The sequence below is a fragment of the Protopterus annectens genome, chromosome 4.part1, assembly GCF_019279795.1.
Source record: "Protopterus annectens isolate FY-2018-M chromosome 4.part1, PAN1.0, whole genome shotgun sequence".
Lineage (NCBI taxonomy): Eukaryota > Metazoa > Chordata > Ceratodontiformes > Protopteridae > Protopterus > Protopterus annectens.
This window is the reverse complement of record NC_056734.1, coordinates 198,459,851-198,476,971: the sequence shown is the minus strand read 5'-3', so window position 1 is coordinate 198,476,971 and position 17,121 is coordinate 198,459,851. Positions and strand designations below refer to the sequence as shown.

Sequence of the window (17,121 nt, the reverse complement as noted above, 5' to 3'; positions counted from 1 at the left end):
TGTGTTTAGGTAAGTGTTTGTTGTTTTTTACTTTTGTTTTTCATATGTTCGACATTTCAGATGTCGATCATATGGTCTCGGCCATTCGAAGTGTCGAACATTTGAAGTAGATCCATATATAATATATATATGCACACAAAGGTGTGTATGTCTGTGTATCTTTGTTTTCCATATAACAGCACAAAACACATAAACTATAATACAATAAACTTAGAGATACAGTGCACACAAGTAAAATACCATATAAATTACTATAAAATTATGTTAATTTAAGGGAAGGGAAGGCCTAGGGTGAGTGCAGGCAAGGTGTTATTAGTGGCTTCCTGGCCCAATTGTCTTGTATTTTCATGATTCTATGATTCAAGCTCCTTGATATATGTCAAAGATTTGTTTAATCTTCAGTGCACTGCCTTAATATATTTTCTGAATAATGGTCACAAGTAGTGATTGAGGAATGAGGAATGAGGATATACCCCTTTTAAAAATCTTGATTGCTGTGAAAAGTGTCTTGTAATTACCTATGAAACTGACTGTTATCAAAGAATATCTCAAGAAAAAATGCAGTAAAGGACTTCATCTTTATGTAGTCATCCTTAAGTAAGTCTACATTTTCTCATACTTCTGTACAGCCACATTCCAAAAATCTGGTCCATTAGATTAGAGCAGGAAGTTCAATCATCTCTAGCTTTGATAAAGGGAACGTACCACTCACCCATCTGTGTTAATATTAGTAAGCAGTCAAGCAGTTTCATATGAGTTTAGACTGTTCATTCAAAGAGGTAGTGATTGGGCCAGAAAAATAAATCACTAGATGCATTAGCTCTACAGTGTTTCCTGTAAGCCTAGTCATAATAAGCTTACCTTGTGGACTGGCACCCAATGTGCACACCCAGAGGTATGGGATGCACCCACAAGCTCCACAAGGTATGTGAACCCTATATGTGATAACTCTAATTATTATGAGGCAGGACAATTGGTTTCCTGGAGATATACTGTTGATGGTTAGTAATGCCTTCATGTACCTGAAGATCTTCCCTCTCAATACGTTTATGTGTATCACTTGTACTGCAAAATATCATTTCAACCAATTGCTGAATATATGGTTCCAGTAACACCTGACTGTTTGACAGGGACCCTTTTGAGTACAAAATGTAGGACTGTTGAGTTATTCTCCTTCCTCTCTAAGTAACGGATTTGTGATGGCATATGTCATCAATATCTGCTGTACTCCCATCCCCTCTCAACTTTCAAAGCATGTCTCCCAAGTTGTAGTTGTACTTACTGCTCATGTAAGGGATGATTTTAGTAGCCAAAAAGTCTCCTTAGTAACCATCAATCCTTTCTGTAAATACAATGGATAAAAAAGTACTGCAAATGTAAGCAAAGAAAGAATTATTTCACCAGTCACTGAGCGGAATGAGAAAAATCACCCATACGGAGGGAACACAACAATGTCTCCTTAAAGCTGCAACTCTTAATCAGGCAGTTCTTGGCAAAGCCACTCAGAAGCCTAAAGCTGTAGTTCCAACCAAAAGAGCAGAACTCAGCTAGGTACTTGAAATGGAAAATGGTCTCACTCTTCCCTTTATAATTCAACAGTCTCCCTTAACCTGTGTCAACTAAGTGGTTTTAAGGCTACTTTATTATTGCAGCATTTGGTGATTCAGTAGTTATGTTTCTGCTTTGTGGCTCAGTAGTGTCATGTTTAGTGTAGGTATACAGTCACTGCCTGTATGGACTTGTATGGACTTTGCAGATTTTCCTCATGTCTTTCTGTTTTTTTTTTGCTTTTTTTTTCTCTGAGTACTCCAGTTTTCTCTCACCTTCTAAAAACAAACTGGTTAATTGGCTGCATTTATATTCATCATTCTCTTTTAGGTCATTACTAAAAGAGGCCTAAGAAGAACCAGATCACCCATCTAAGCAATAAATTAATATATAAATATAATAAATAGTTCATCCACAAATGACTTAATCTGTGTGTCTGTAGGTGGGTAACAGCCAAACATCCATGAAAACATGTTGTGTTTATAGTCCTAGAACCATGTGTTGTGAATGATCTCCTAATGGTGATAGATCAAAGGAAGCATTCTCTTCTGGCAACTACTTGATCTCTCTGCAGAGTTGGATATAGAAGATCATGAGATCTAGATTGAGTAGCTATTGTGATATTGCTATCATGCTTCTAAAGTTGTTTAGATCCTACCTTTCTGGATGCACACAGTGTGCAGTGTCTGAGTAAAATTCATCAGGCATACACACCGTGGAATGTAACATACCACAGGGCACAATCCTGGAGCTGTCATTGTTCACCATATGCATTTTGCCCCTGAAGAGATCATTATGAGGAAGGCTATTTCCAATTAACCTTTTGCTTTTGACACACAGCTATACCTTTCCCTTCATTCTGAGCTCACTGTCAGACAGTATTACCACACTAGCAGACTGCCTGGAGTCTATCCCTGACTGGATATGCTTAAATGCACTGAAACTTAGGATATGTTTAAATGCACTGAAACTTAAGCTTATCAAGACCAAGGTTTTCCTTGTGAATGCTTCTGGATATCCATTAAATACTGCATTGTTATCCCCTTGGAGATAACCAATTGGAATTTATGACCCAGGTTCAGAGTCCACATGTAATTCTTGATGATAAACTGACTTTTCAGGATCAGATGTTAGCTGTTATAAAAACATTATACTTTCATCTTAGAAATATCACCCAAATTAAACATTATTTATCCCAGCCTAACCTTCTGGTGATAGCAAAAGATGCTTTGACTATTGCAATGCTCAGTACCTTGGGCTTTTAGACAGTGATCTATTGCACTTACAGCATGGTTGGAATTCTGCTGTCAGACTGATTACTGGTGTGGCTATAACAAGTCATATCATGCAGTTCTTCAGGATTTCCACTGTCTTCCTCTTGTGGCTCATTGCAGCTTTAAAATCTTGATGCATACTTTGAGCATCTTTCCTGATGTGGGTCACTTCAATCTGAAAGAACTGTTTTTGGCCCTCTGTCCTGGTTAGGCAACTTTGGTCCCCTGATACAGGGCTGGTGCCTATTCCTGAGGTATTGTTGGAAAGATAGGGCAGAGTGTCTTTTTTATTCCTTGCTCCCATCCACTGGAATAGGCTGTCATCCTGGAATTGTGAATGCGCATTTGAGTCTACTTTTTGAGGTTCCCAAGATTCCATCTTTTTGGAAATGTCTGATGTAAGCCTGCTACAGGCATTTACTCATCTTTCAGTTTCTTAATTTTTGACAGTTTCAGATTATAACTGCTTTTGTATATGTTGTAAAATTTGAATTGTGTCTTTTAAGCTTTGTATAATTTACATGTTGGCTTATAATTGTTAGGTTTCATTGTATCTTGTGCTGGTTTCATTTTTTATTGTAAATACTAAATAATAAGCATCAAATATTAAATCACTCAATCTTCCCGCATTTTCCTCAGAAGAGCACTATGAATTCAACCAGTGAAATAATGTTCTATCACTGGTTTATAAAATCCCAATCTACATTTTTGCCAGGAATTGCCAAGTGTTTGGGTTGACTTAGTAGCTCCGTGATGGCAGGGCTTGCCTTAGGCTGATTGATCCTATTTGGCCCAAGAGGGCCTCTCTCCCTGAGGTAGGCCTGCACACACAACCAGTTGTAATTGCTCAGTTAGAAGTAGATGTTGCTGCATTATGTATTAAAGAAGGAAATGCTGACTTCAACTCATTTATGCATATAGCACTCATTTTGCACTTCTAAAACCATGCCTACAACTCAGGCATAGTTACTGTTGCCCTCTTCATGATGCCATCACCTTCTCTAGGTGCTGTTAATGAAATGCAAGCATTATGACATTATGGAAACAGATACAGATGCACAGTAAAGATCAGAAAGTTCCCTGATAGTGCATCTTTCACTGCATGTCTTCAAATTTACAATGTAGAAAATTCTAAAGAAAAAAAGTAAAAGTTTGCAGTTTTTTTTCTTACTGTTATATGTTTGATCTCCAATGCCTGAGAAATGCTTACTAAAATCAGGTCAGTGGATATGCAGCACCATCGTCTTACACAAAATGCATCTGGCTCTTTATTGTTTATTTTACTGCCTTTTATGATTTTGCTCATTTATTCATCTGTTCTTATCAGTGCTAGAGTTAGAATGATTGTTTCTATCAGTAACTGCCAGAACTGTACAGGCACATTAAACCACGGAAATCTGACCAATCAAATGTCAAGATGACAAGGCATCTATGCAGCTCTGAATTTAAAACAGCTGAAGGCAGTAATCTTGCAAGGTAGCCTGTTTAGCAGTATCTTTCTAGCATAAGGATTTGTAGTCAGTAACTTAGCTAGAGTGGAACAAGAGGGGCAACTACCCTGGGTGCAAAGTGTTAGGGGTCATGATCAGTTGACCATGCAATGTCCCAATCGCTGTTTAGTGCAATACCAGCTTTTAAAGGCCAATATTGCATTTCTGGTACAACCTGAGCACTGTAGCACTTAGTGTGTAGTCTAAGCTGTAGCAAGCAGTTTGCTACAGTTTAAACGTGAAAGAAAATATTTTTAGTTTACTAAATTCTGAATGCAGTAGTTACAGTAGCTATAGTTTAAAAGAAGAAAGTTTTTTTTTCAGATAAAACCTGAGGGCTGTAGTGCACCATTCAGCCAGGATATAAACTGTGGCAACTATTTTCTACATTTGCCACACCAGTTTGCTACAGTTTAAAATAAAAAGGTTTTTGTTTTTAACTAAAACCTGAACACTGTTGCAGGCAGAGTATAAACTGTAGCTATTATGACACCATCTACCATAGTGTGTTATGTTGCTGTAATAGTGATATAGTTCCTGTTGTGCAACTGGAAATGCATTAGGCTTTTTGTGGAAAGTATATGGATGATCACATATGACTAGTTTAAACTGCATAATGGTACTGTACAGTATGGTTGAAGTAGCTAGATTAGGTTATACAGACTCAGGGTAAACAAAGATGGCATCTCTTATGCCACTGACCACCCTTCCAAAGTACAGTAATAGTGATTTGGCATAACATCATGGTGCTTTGGGCTCCATCCTAGAGATCTGCAGCATTTGAAGTGGGCTGTTCTACTACACCAGACTCTGAAGTGTCTTCCTGTTATGGAATTGGTACCACAAGTGAATGGAGTGCATGTGTGTCTGCTGCATTCTCAGACAAGTAAAAATCTCTTCCCAGTTGTCGGCGGTATTAACTAGTGTACTGGTAGTGCATGTTGTCAGCAGTTTTGTTAACTGGCATACTGGCAGTGCTTGTTGCTGTCAGTATTTTTAACTGGAATACTGGTACAGCTTATTGTTGGTAGAATTGTTATTTGTTATACTGGTAGTGCTTGTTCTTAGCAGTATTGTTAACTGCTCTACTGGTAGTGCTTTTTGTCGGCAGTACTGTTAGCTGGTATACTGGTAGAGCTTGCTGTCAGTAGTGTTGTTAACTAGAATCTTGGTACCACTTGTTGGCAGTACTGTTAACTGGTGTACTGGTAGTGCTTGTTGTCAATAGAATTGTTAATTGGTATACTGGCAGTGCTTGTCGTCAGCAGTATTGTTAACTGGTATATGGGTAGTGCTTATTGTTGGCTTTATGGTTAACTGGTATACTGGCAGCACTTGTCATCAGCAGTATTGTTAATTGGTATACTGGCAGTGCTTGTCAGTAGAACTGTTAACTGGTACACTGGTAGTGCTTCTCAGTAGAACTGTTAACTGGTACACTGGCAGTGCTTGTTGTCGTCAGTATTGTTAACTGGAATACTGGTACTGCTTGTGTCAGCAGTATTGTTATTTGGTATACTGGTAGTAGTTGTCTGCTGTATTGTTAACTGGTATGCTGGTAGTGCTTGTTATCGGCTGTATTGTTAACTGGTATATGGGTAGTGCTTTTTGCCAGCAGTATTGTTAACTGGTATACTGTAATCCTTGTTGTTGGCTTTATTGTTAACTGGTATACTGGTAGTACCTGTTGCTGACAGTATTGTTAACTTGTGTACTGGTAGTGCTTGTTATCAGGTGTATTGTTAACCAGTATACGAGTATTGCTTATTGCCCACAGTATTGTTACTGGTATACTGGTAGTGCCTGTTTTTGGCAGTATTATTAGCTGGTAAATGGGGAGTGCTTGTTGTATTTGCTGTCAGCAGTATACAAAACTGGTATACTGGTACTGCTTGTTGTTGGTAGTATTGTTAACTGGTATACTGGTAGCACTTGCTGTCAGCAGTATTGTCAACTGGTGTACTAGTACTGCTTGTTATCGGTAGTATTGTTAAAACTGGTGTACTGGTAGTCCTTGTTGCCAATAGTATTTTTAACTTTTATACTGGTAGTACTTGTTATCAGGTGTATTGTTAACTGGTATACTGGTAGTGCTTGTTGTTGGCAGTATCATTAACTGGTATGCTGGCAGGGTTTGTTTTCAGCAGTATTTTTAACTGGAATGCTGGTAATGCTTGCTGTTGGCAGAATTAACTGGTATACTCATTGTCGCCTCACAGTAAGATGCTGTCCGGTTCGATTCTCAGCTAGAGCGTCTTCTGCGTGGAGGCATGCGTGAATGGGCGTACCTTCAGGGAAGGTTGTGCGGCAGGCCTGGCAAGCCGGTACGTAAAAATCAACTGCCAATCATTAGCGGATCGGAGTTCCGCTGTGGCGACCCCTAACTGGGAAAAGCCGAAAGACACAAACAAACTGGTAGTCCTTGTTTTCATCAGTATTGTTAATTGGTATATTAGTAGTGCTTGTTGTCAGCAGTATTGTTAACTGGTATACTGGTAGTCCTTGTGGCTGGCAGTATTGTTAACTGGTATATTAGTAGTGCTTGCTGTCAACAGTATTGTTAACTGGTATAATGGTAGTGCTCTCAGTCTACAGCATGCCGCTCTGTGCCATTCAGCGAAAAGGAATGTGGTTTTACCCCCCACAGACTACCATGGTTCAGTTTTTGAATCATGGTAGTCCCTGTCAAACCTCTCAGCTCTCCCTTGTTTGGAGGAATACCTCTCAACTGTACAGATTTTAGCAGAATGTCCAGATTTTTGCCTCATATTTTTGGTGTGTTCCTTCTAAAATCCATACCTTTCTGGCAAATAGCTGAGGACTGAAGTAATTAAATAATAACAAATATTTGAGTTTAAGACTCCACATCCTTCAGGAAATTCATGCTAATGCAAAACATATTATTCTATCAACCTTCTAAGTTTATAAGTGCGATATTTAAAATCTGTCCATATTTGTCCCCCCATCATTTTAGGCTTTGTCCAGATTTATTTCTCTAAGAGGTTGAGAGGTATGGGATGTCCCTATTTTTGGACGTATGTACTAAATATACCTCATCACAAATGGTCTTTGAAGCCATCTGGTACATAAATGACCACACTGCATGACCCATATACTAGTGACACCAATAATTTAAAGAATGAGGACAGACATTGTACATCTCATTTTTGGGGCAGTAAAAATAAATTACTTTGTGCAGTGGAATTTTGCAATATGGTTTATTAAAGTCTACAGATTTAACACTTTCTTCTTGATAATGTGTTTTTATTTTTCCATAATTTTTGTCAAACTGTTTTGAAACGTGTTTTTGAGTAGTATCATTACTACTAGCAGTGGAAAAGTTATCTGCTATTTGTATTCAAATTTTATGCTAATTAAATATCCATATTTTTAGCTGGATGTTCCTACTTTTCAAAGACCTTTGTTCCTATTGTCTGTCTTTGCACGTTGAGAGATATGGTCCCTGTCAGTGTATCAAAAACTAGCGTGTAGAATGTATTTATGCTACTGCATATTCTTTTGTTAATACCAAGGCCCATGTCCACCTGAGAAACAAAGAAAATTGAAATGTCATGTCAGTGTTCATTCGACAAGTAGGTAAATAGCAAGGCTTCTTAATTTAAGCAACTGTAGAACTACTCTTTTTTATTTTAATTTGACAGACTGTACAGTTTAATGACAGCATTTTCTTATTAAAACATCTTGCATTCAGGCAAAGCCAATACATCTGCCAGACTGTTAATCCATTCTTGTTTCAAGCAATTTTTTTTCTATGCTATTAACTATTGCACAGTTACTGTGGCATTTAATGATTTGCTTCACAGCATTCAGAATAATTTGTTCTAATACAAGTGAGGCTGGAAACAATCCCATTAGACGTGTCTTGCTTACATGTAATTTTTACAAATCATTGACAGAGAGGATTGTAGCAATCTTATTTTAATTTACTTTGTCATCACTGGATACTTTAACCTGTTAACCACAATAGGCACATCCTTGGTTTTGCCAGAGCTCTATCCATGCTTATCCCAGTAGGACTCACACTTATAGCAAGTATCTTCATTGTTCAATAGTGGACAAAAGGTATTTAATAGCAGATTGTAACATGCGTTCATCTTTCTCTTTATTGCCTTATTTGCATGTCCTTCATTCATTACTTCATCTTTATCATATCAACATAGGAAATGTATCAGAAAGGAGAGGATATAGAGTTTCAGATGACACCCTTTTCATTGTGTACCTGTCCTCTTTTCCAGTATGAGTTTAGTCCATCTGAATGCAACAAAGCAAGCCATTTCTTCCCCTGGGGTTCAGTTAGCAGCATGATTGTTGGAGAGGAAGGGTCAAGGAGGATGGAAGTGAGTAGCCCCTAGTAGCTTGCCCATCTTGAAGGAGCAGCAGATGCAGCGCTGGATCGTCACTTGGGTGACACCCAGTGGAAGTATTGGGTGTTGCAGTTGTAGAGCACAAGCCTGAAAAATAAAGCATCTCAGGGACTAGCCTCTGTGTGAAGGTGATGGGCAGCATTGTGAGGCTCCCAGGAGCACCTGAGGGAAGCAGCTCAAGGAGTAGGCCACTCCACAAGACATGCTAACTGGCCTGTATCCTATCACCAGACTCTCGCTGTTGGGGAAATGAGTGGGCTGATTGGACTCCCTGGGCAGGAATGAATGAACTGTAGAATCAATGGGACAATTCTCTACAGGCAGTGAAGCCATTGAACAGAGTCCTGTGTAGCTGAAGACTAGGGAAGTGGAGGGGGGTGACAAAATAACAAAACCATAACAGTTTCACTCTAGTTATGATTACCTAATCATGTGCAATTCAATACCTTCTGTGACACGTAGCTACAGAAATGAGTCGCTTGCGCCTGATACATTTCATATTCAGCCATGTGTGAGCTACAAGCCTTGATGTGTTATGAGCCATATTGTTTTTTTCCCATGAAGACAAGGGTTTCCTTTAAGACTAACCCTTCCTTTATGCCAGTGTTGGTCTCCAAGTTAACAATGATTCAAATCATTCAAGTTCTTGTGTTCTTTCTGAGGTCACAGAATAAAAGGGGAAAGGATATTGTATTTGATGGAAGTCCATAGGCAATTACACTATTAAACTGAGAGTTAAGGGCAGTCAGCATTATGAACACCTCCTTGTCGACTTCATGCCAGGTGAGCAAGGCAGACGTCGATTAAAACAAAGCTTATCTAAATGACAAAACACTAAAAGGGCAAGTTAGACCTGATTCTGCCAGGGCAGCTGATACAACAGCAGCTTTCTGAGGCAGCCACCTGGACAATAATCCACACTTTCTCCAAATATTATAAATTAAGCACCCAGTATTGTAGCAGAAAAGGATCTGCTACTGCTGTCTTTGCAGGACAACACTATAACCTTCCCATGAATCTGTGGTCAGAGTTTCTCTGGTGTAGAAAATCGCTTTATTCTTCCCAAGTATAAAAAATTATACTGCACCAGTGTTCATTATGGTGAAACTAATATAGTTGTGTGATTATTGTAGTATAGACCCCACCCACCTTCATAGTGTCCTAGAAAATTTTGTTTCTAGTATTCATTCTAACACCTTCCCAGCCTGTAATGACAGTAAGCAAGGGACTGTCCTGAGTCTTTCAGATCCGCTTATCCAGGGCATCTAAGATGATTTGTTAGGTCCCGACTCCCTATAGGGAGTGAGGTAGGGTGTAGCATGACTAAGTCCTTCATAACACCATAGCAATTTGCAGGAATACTAGATGGTGACTTCTTACTATAAAAGAGAACAGAAGGTGGCACAGGTTCTCCCCTTTCTGACCAGAGTTGTGCTGGTCTGCTTAGATCTGAAAATGAAAAGACTGTTAATTTTTCAGGCCAAGTCCTGTAGTCCTTGGAAAACATGAGTCACTTGGTCAAAGCTGCTTCTTCATTAGGTCTTTACTCAAATCTGGTGAACCCCTCCTTGCCACATGACTTGTTTCCTGTGTTACTCTTACTGTTAAAAGTATACAGAAGGGCCTTACAGAAACAGATGCTTGGTGCCAGAGCCATGGGATCAAGCTCAATGCCAAGAAATGTATAGTTATCCCCTTTGGGAAAAAACATGTACCCGTGAATTACCACATAGGTGGCAGTACACTAAACACCAAAAGTGTGATAAGAGACTTAGGGACACAGGTGGACAGTGGTCTCACCTTCGATAACCACATCGCCACAACAGTCAGGAAATCCTTCTATGTGGCACACCTCATCACTAACGGCTTGTCATCCAGAAAAAAAGAGGTCATTGTCCCACTGTACTCATCCCTCATTAGACCCATTATAGAATACAATGCCCCATTTGGTATGTACCTCTCAAGACACCTGCAACAACTGGAAAGGCCGCAGAAATACCTCACTAAAAGAATCACAGGCCTAAAGCATATGCCCTATGCTAACCACCTTAAAAAACTCCAGCTATATTCTGTCACATATCGTCTACTCAGAGGTGATCTCTGCTTAACATACAAGGCCATGTCAAACCCAGAGCTGTTGGACATGCTACACTTAAAGAAATCCCAATCCCTCAGAGCCACACGCTCCAGGGATCTAAATCTTGTCATCACAATAACCAAAACATGCTGGAGGGATAGGTTCCTGACCCAGAGACTCCCCAGACTCAGGAACAGGCTGCCCATACATGTCAAGCAGAGCGCCTCTTTGGCCCTCTTCAAAAGGAACCTTGACGATTGGATGGGAGAAAGGAAATTCACCCCTGCTAGACAGGGGTCCAGGAAGTAAATAGTGTGGGAAGAAATAGCCAGGGAATTGTTATAGCTAGGCTTGTATTGGCCCTAGGGCTGATAGCCTAGTATCAACCTATGAACCTATACTGCTTTGCATACCAAGTGTGAAACATAAACCACTGACATGAGGGAGAACCACCTCTGCTCTGTGGTTGTATGGTAGCCCTGGAAGTAAGGCCTAAAACAACAGGCATCTGCCTATATCTAATTGCCATGTATAAAACAACTGTACTTTCTCACCATGACTGCTTGGATTTTCTTCTCCAGGTGCTTCAGTTTCTTTTTTTCCTAAAAGTATGCTAATTGAATAGTTACTCATGGTCATACAGCCCTGGCATAGAGGAAAAGAGTCAGGAAAACCCAGTTACCTTACATGCTTGAATGCATACATTAAATAAAGTGTTGCTTATACAGCTTACTCTACTGTTCTGATGTAATTCTAGATTTCTCTCCTCTAGCTTTTAGTAAAGTAGATTCCCTTTATTGTTACTTGTCCACCCGTCTGAGTTTGTTCACTTTACAGCTGAATATTTTTTATATATGTATCTGTTTATTATTTTAAATTCAGTGAATTTTTAGGTGTAAACATTCTGATATAGGTAAATTACAGCTGTAGGGATGAGCCATAATGGTCAGATATTACTGAATGTGCCTATATATTCCATAATGCTTTGTACTATAATGTGTTTACAGGTATTTTCTGCAAATTTAACCAGGTCTTTCTTACCTGTATTGCTTCCACTGACTTGAAGTACTTGTAGATTTGTTGCTTGTTTAGATCATCATAGATATCAACATTTTTGCATCTTTGTAGGGAGTAGGGTTTAAGGTGTCCTGCTGATTGTGTCATTTGCTTTTCTTTGTATGTTTACATCTTGCCCACCTGGTCTGATATGAAGTTTTCAGTACTGTAGAGGGGATTGCTACTTTGACCCCTGACTTCTGAGCTGTAAACATGTGTTCTCCCTTCTCATGTTTTAGAGATACTGTTGTCTTAATGTTCCATTAATGTATTGCCATGGTTCTGTCAGTGTGTCTTCATTGTGGACTGATACATTAAGTTTGCAACACTTTGCAGACCAACAGTGCTTTCCTACCCCTGCAATCAACAATATTTGGTTTAGCACAATATTAAGCATATTCCAGGTGTTTCTGTACCCTGTGTAAAGACTATATATGGTTGATTTACACTCAATAATGTAGCCTTTTATTTTTTAATAGGTTTACATCAGATGACATGGCTTCATTTTGCACACAGATGCCATTAAGTATTTCACTCTCTTATCACTAAAAAAGCTATTATTCTGTAGGTGTTTCAAGGATGTGGAAACCTGAAGGTGACAGCAAAAGGTTCTGGCAATGACGACAAGAAGAAACGGGGGAAACAGCACAATGAGGAAAAGTTTGCATCCCCAAGTGGTCTTCAGCTAGAAAAACTGGTAAGTATATGGCTTGTTAGCCTGCACTTTGAATGTACAATGTATGAAGATATTGGCTCAAGCATCTGCTGAGTAGTATGTGAACTTCATTGCAGTCAGCTGTTTGAGACAACCCTCATAGAAATTAAAAGGAAAACAATGACACCAGGTTTTGTGTTAAGGAATTAGCAGGCATTTTAGGTTCTCAGGCAAGCTTTATTAGTCACTGGCACAGAAGAACAAAAAAAAAGAGGAACAAGGATTTGAATTTGAATTTAAGACAACATTTGTACAGCTGGTTCCACAGCACAGAGGGATAAAACCCCTAATGTGACACAGACAGCCTGGTGGATTAGGACAGCTGGCAAGGAGGTAGGGGAAGAAAAGCGACAAGCTGATGCTGACTGATCCATTGTGGGACAAAGTAGGCAGTCTAGTCCACTGCTGTGCTGATACTGACTACTGGACGGAGGATTTATAGAATGCAGGGCGTGACTTGCTGCATCCACCTGCAAAGGTAGAAGCAAATATATGCAGTCCCTCACTTTAGTGAATTTGCTCATCAGCCACCAGCAAGGGGTAAACCTTAAAGCAAGATGAAGCCATTGCCTCTGTTGGTTAAGCACCACACTTCTCGATTCATAACATCTCTGGTGTCTGTGGCTTCTATGAAAATCAAATGGATCACACAGGAAAGAAAGGTGTTGCCCAGTGTATGGAACATTCTATACAATGCCCACAGTAAATGGAGAATAAAAAAATGTGCCCTCATTTTAGAAGAAAATGAGCTAAGAGGAGAGTTGCTTGATTTAATAGGGATAGATAGATATATTAAGATCAATGAAAGAAATAGACCGCAGAAGGTCAATAAAACCCAAGAAGTTAGAAGTTTGGTAAAAAAAATGAACACAGTAATTAGGACTGTCCATAGAGATCCATGTATTATAACAGAAGTAAACAGGATATATTACTGTGCAGCTAAAGTAGTAACAGATAAAATTCAACCACAAGAGCACAGGGTAGTAAGGGAAAGGAAGGAGAGAAATTGAATACCATCATGGAAGTATTGAACGGAGAAAACTATAAAGCAATTCAGACAAGAAGTGTCACTGTTAGAAGAGTATATAAAAGGGAACAGATCAACAAAAATACTCAGAAAGATAGATGTGATAAAAGCAATGCATAGTATTATAACGGATCAGGATTTATTGCACACTATTGCAAATAATAAACTAAAAATAACAGCACAGGCAGAAAAGTACAAAATAAGCAATTTATTGATGATCCCAAAAAGTTCTGTTAGCAAACAAGGTAAAAGAAATTGAAAGACCACCAAAAAAAGAAGAAATAGATACATTTTGGAGAAGTATTTATGACAAATCCTGTGGAAAAGAACAAACATGCTAAAGGGATAGAAGTAAAATAAATTATAAGAAGTTCAAAGGTACAGGATATGAAATGGGATGAAGTAACAGCCAGAGAGACTGAAACAAAGTTAAGAAAGTCTCTAATTGGAAAACCCCAGGCCCAAATGCAGTACCTAACTTCTGGTTAAAGGTATTAACATCTTTGCACGAAGATTTAGCCATGAGTAAGAAATATCTATATGCACACCCCAAACAAACACCAACCTGACTACAACAGGAAAAACAATGCTCTTACTTAAGAGTGAACCTGCAAGCTACCCTAAAAATTATAGATCAATAGCTGGCCTTCGGATGACATATAAACTATACACTGGAATTGAGTTTATAGTCATTTAGAAGAAAATTTAATCATGGCAATAGAACAAAAGGGTAATAAAAGAAAGTCATATGGAACAAAAGGTCATTTGTTGCTAAATAAAGTCATAATGGAGAACTATAAAAAGTGGAAAAATCTAAGTATGGGATGGATTGACTACAAAAAAGCATTTGACAGTATCCCACATTCATAGATAAAAGAGTGCTTAAAAATGTATAAGATACACCCTACATTGATCGATTACATTACAGTACAGTGACCATAAAACAGGGGCAGACCACTTTGCAATTAAGCCATGATAAAGGACAATTTATTATTCCAGCTGTAAAAAGTCAACCACACACAGCCCTGGGTTCAAATCCAGTGGTGTGTAGCATTTAAATTACATTACTGGGCGGCGCAGTGGTGCAGCGGTTAACGTTGTCGCCTAACAGCAAGAGGTTCTCTGGTTCGATTCTCAGCTGGGGTGCCTTCTGTGCGGAGTTTGCATGTTCTCCCTGCGTTCGCATGGGTTTCCTCTGGGCATTCCTTTTTCCTCCCACATTCTAAAAGACATGCGTCTGGAGCATATCTCCCTGGGCCTCCACTGAAAACAGGCTCTGTGGAACCTAGTCAGACTTTCCTGGTCAACAAATGTTAAATAAATAAATAAATATTCCAGGGTGACTCCCTGCCACCAATGCTATTTTGTCTTGCCATTAACCCATTAAGCTGTCTACTTAACAGATTAGGTCATGGCTATAATTTGGCTCCCATATGGCAACAAAGTGTAAAACGTCTCATCTTCTGTTTGTTGATGATTTAAAACTGTATAGGGCATCATATGAGGAACTGAAAACACAACTGGAAGTAATCAAAACTTTTTCAGATGATATAAGAATGTAATTTGGTCTTGATAAATGTACAAAAGCAACCTTTAAGGCAGGAAAGTTGCAGCAGCCAGGAAAACATCAGTTTGGGACAAGAATGAGATATAAAAGAACTAGATCAATAGGGGGTGTATAAATATTGGGGAATTGATGAAGGATCAACAATAAAACATGAACAAATGCGAATAAAATTTAGTAAGGAATATTTTACAAGACTTAAATTAATCCTGAAAACAGCGTTGACATTTAGAAACAAAATTTACACTATAAACCAATTTGCTCTTCCAGTTTTGGAGTGACTGACTGGCCCCAAAAGGTGTTGGACAAATTAGACAGGAAAATAATAAGGATGCTTCATGCTCAAAAATGATTTATAAAAATCAGTGCATACCAAGATTATATATTCCCCGTAACGAAGGAGGTATGCGCATCCTTGAAATTGATTACATGTACAGATTTACAATCGTAGGACTGCACACATATCTGCTGACCTCACAAGACCCAAACATATTGAAACTTTGGAAATATGAGGAGAATAAATCTAAAATGACTTCCTTGCTTAGTCTAGCAGAAGCATATTGGCGTCAAGCAGGAATGGACATTAAACCAGAGGTAGATAAAAATCAGGCTGCAACTGAATGTGCCAAAAAAAAAAAAACAAAGAATATAAGGTGAAGCATCAGATGAGAAAGCAAGAAATGTGGAATATGTATAAATATAGTTGCAAGTACAGAAAACTCCTGGAAGAACCTCATGTTGATCAGGAACGAACACAGGAATGGTTAAGGAGAGGCAAATTCAAACCAAAAGATGAAAGGTTAAGACTGGTGGCCCAAGATAGTGGGCTACGTACACATTGGTCTACAAAGTCCATTGAACATATGGGAAAGATATGCAAATGTAGTTTTGTGAAGCAGAACTGGAAACATCCCACACCTCATTACTGATTGTGATATACCTATGGCAGAAGGACTGTATACTGAAAGGCATAATAATGTGGCAAGACTTTTGCACTGGGGATTGTGCAAACATTATAATGTTGAAGTAGGTGAAAAACACTGGAAACATGAGCCACAAAGCATCATAGAAAAATATGAAGTCTACATCACATGGGATCACCCATTACCAACAGTTCAAAAGATAGATGCGAGAAAACCAGATATAGTGGTCCATGAAAAGAAGACAAAGGTAGCACTGATCATTGAAATCACCACACCCAGTGACTACAATGTCTTGTGTACAGAGACACACAAAGTCATAAAATATCAGGATTTGCAGGCAGAAATGAGAGCAATGTGGAAGAAAGGTACCCAGACAGTCCCAAGAGTAGTAGGAGCAATGGGTTTCGTAAAAAAATAATCTACGATCATATTTAGATATGCTACCAGTACATGTAACTCCATATGAAATGCAGAAGGAGTTATTACTGGGCACATTGCGGGTGCTGCAAAGAGCACTTCTGGCTGACATCAAAGACTGAAACAATACTAATTTCATGAACGTTAACCATACTTTGACTTAGGATCAGGGTCCATTTCAGTCATGGTATTAGAGACCCAAAAGATTTGGAGAAAATAAAAAAGAAATAAATGGGTAGTTGACTGAAAAAAGAGGAGAAAATAAAAAAGGAATTGTATATATATTATCTCAGTTTCTCACTTTTCATTACACCTTCCTAGGTTCCCTGTACTGCTCTACACTAATATATACTGCATATAAACTTGTATATCCCAATCCCTGAATTATCCACTGCATATAATTAGCACAAAACTGACTTGCCTCTGAGTTAAGCAGTAGCAGTAGGTTCCCAATTAGTTAGATGTAGCTAGTAGGCAGGCTGCCATATAATAAGGATGGTGTCAGACATTATATCTGTATATTATATTCCTTCTGTCCTTTTTATTTCTCAGAATCATGCCCACAAGGAAGCTAATATCTACCAGCATCAAAGGGTCAGAGGAAGGAGATACGACCCTTCCAAACTAAGATTAAATGATGCAACT

The 17,121-nt window shown here is 38.8% G+C and overlaps 1 protein-coding gene across 1 annotated transcript in view; it reads left to right on the top strand.

Moving 5' to 3' along the window:
- The window catches only part of GPC1 (glypican 1), a 1,908,824-nt gene that overhangs the window by 1,667,689 nt on the left and 224,014 nt on the right, over positions 1–17,121 (top strand). Inside the window, exon 6 of the mRNA XM_044070103.1 lies at positions 12,399–12,527. Coding sequence (XP_043926038.1) covers positions 12,399–12,527 — 129 coding nt within the window. The remainder of the gene's footprint in view (positions 1–12,398; positions 12,528–17,121) is intronic.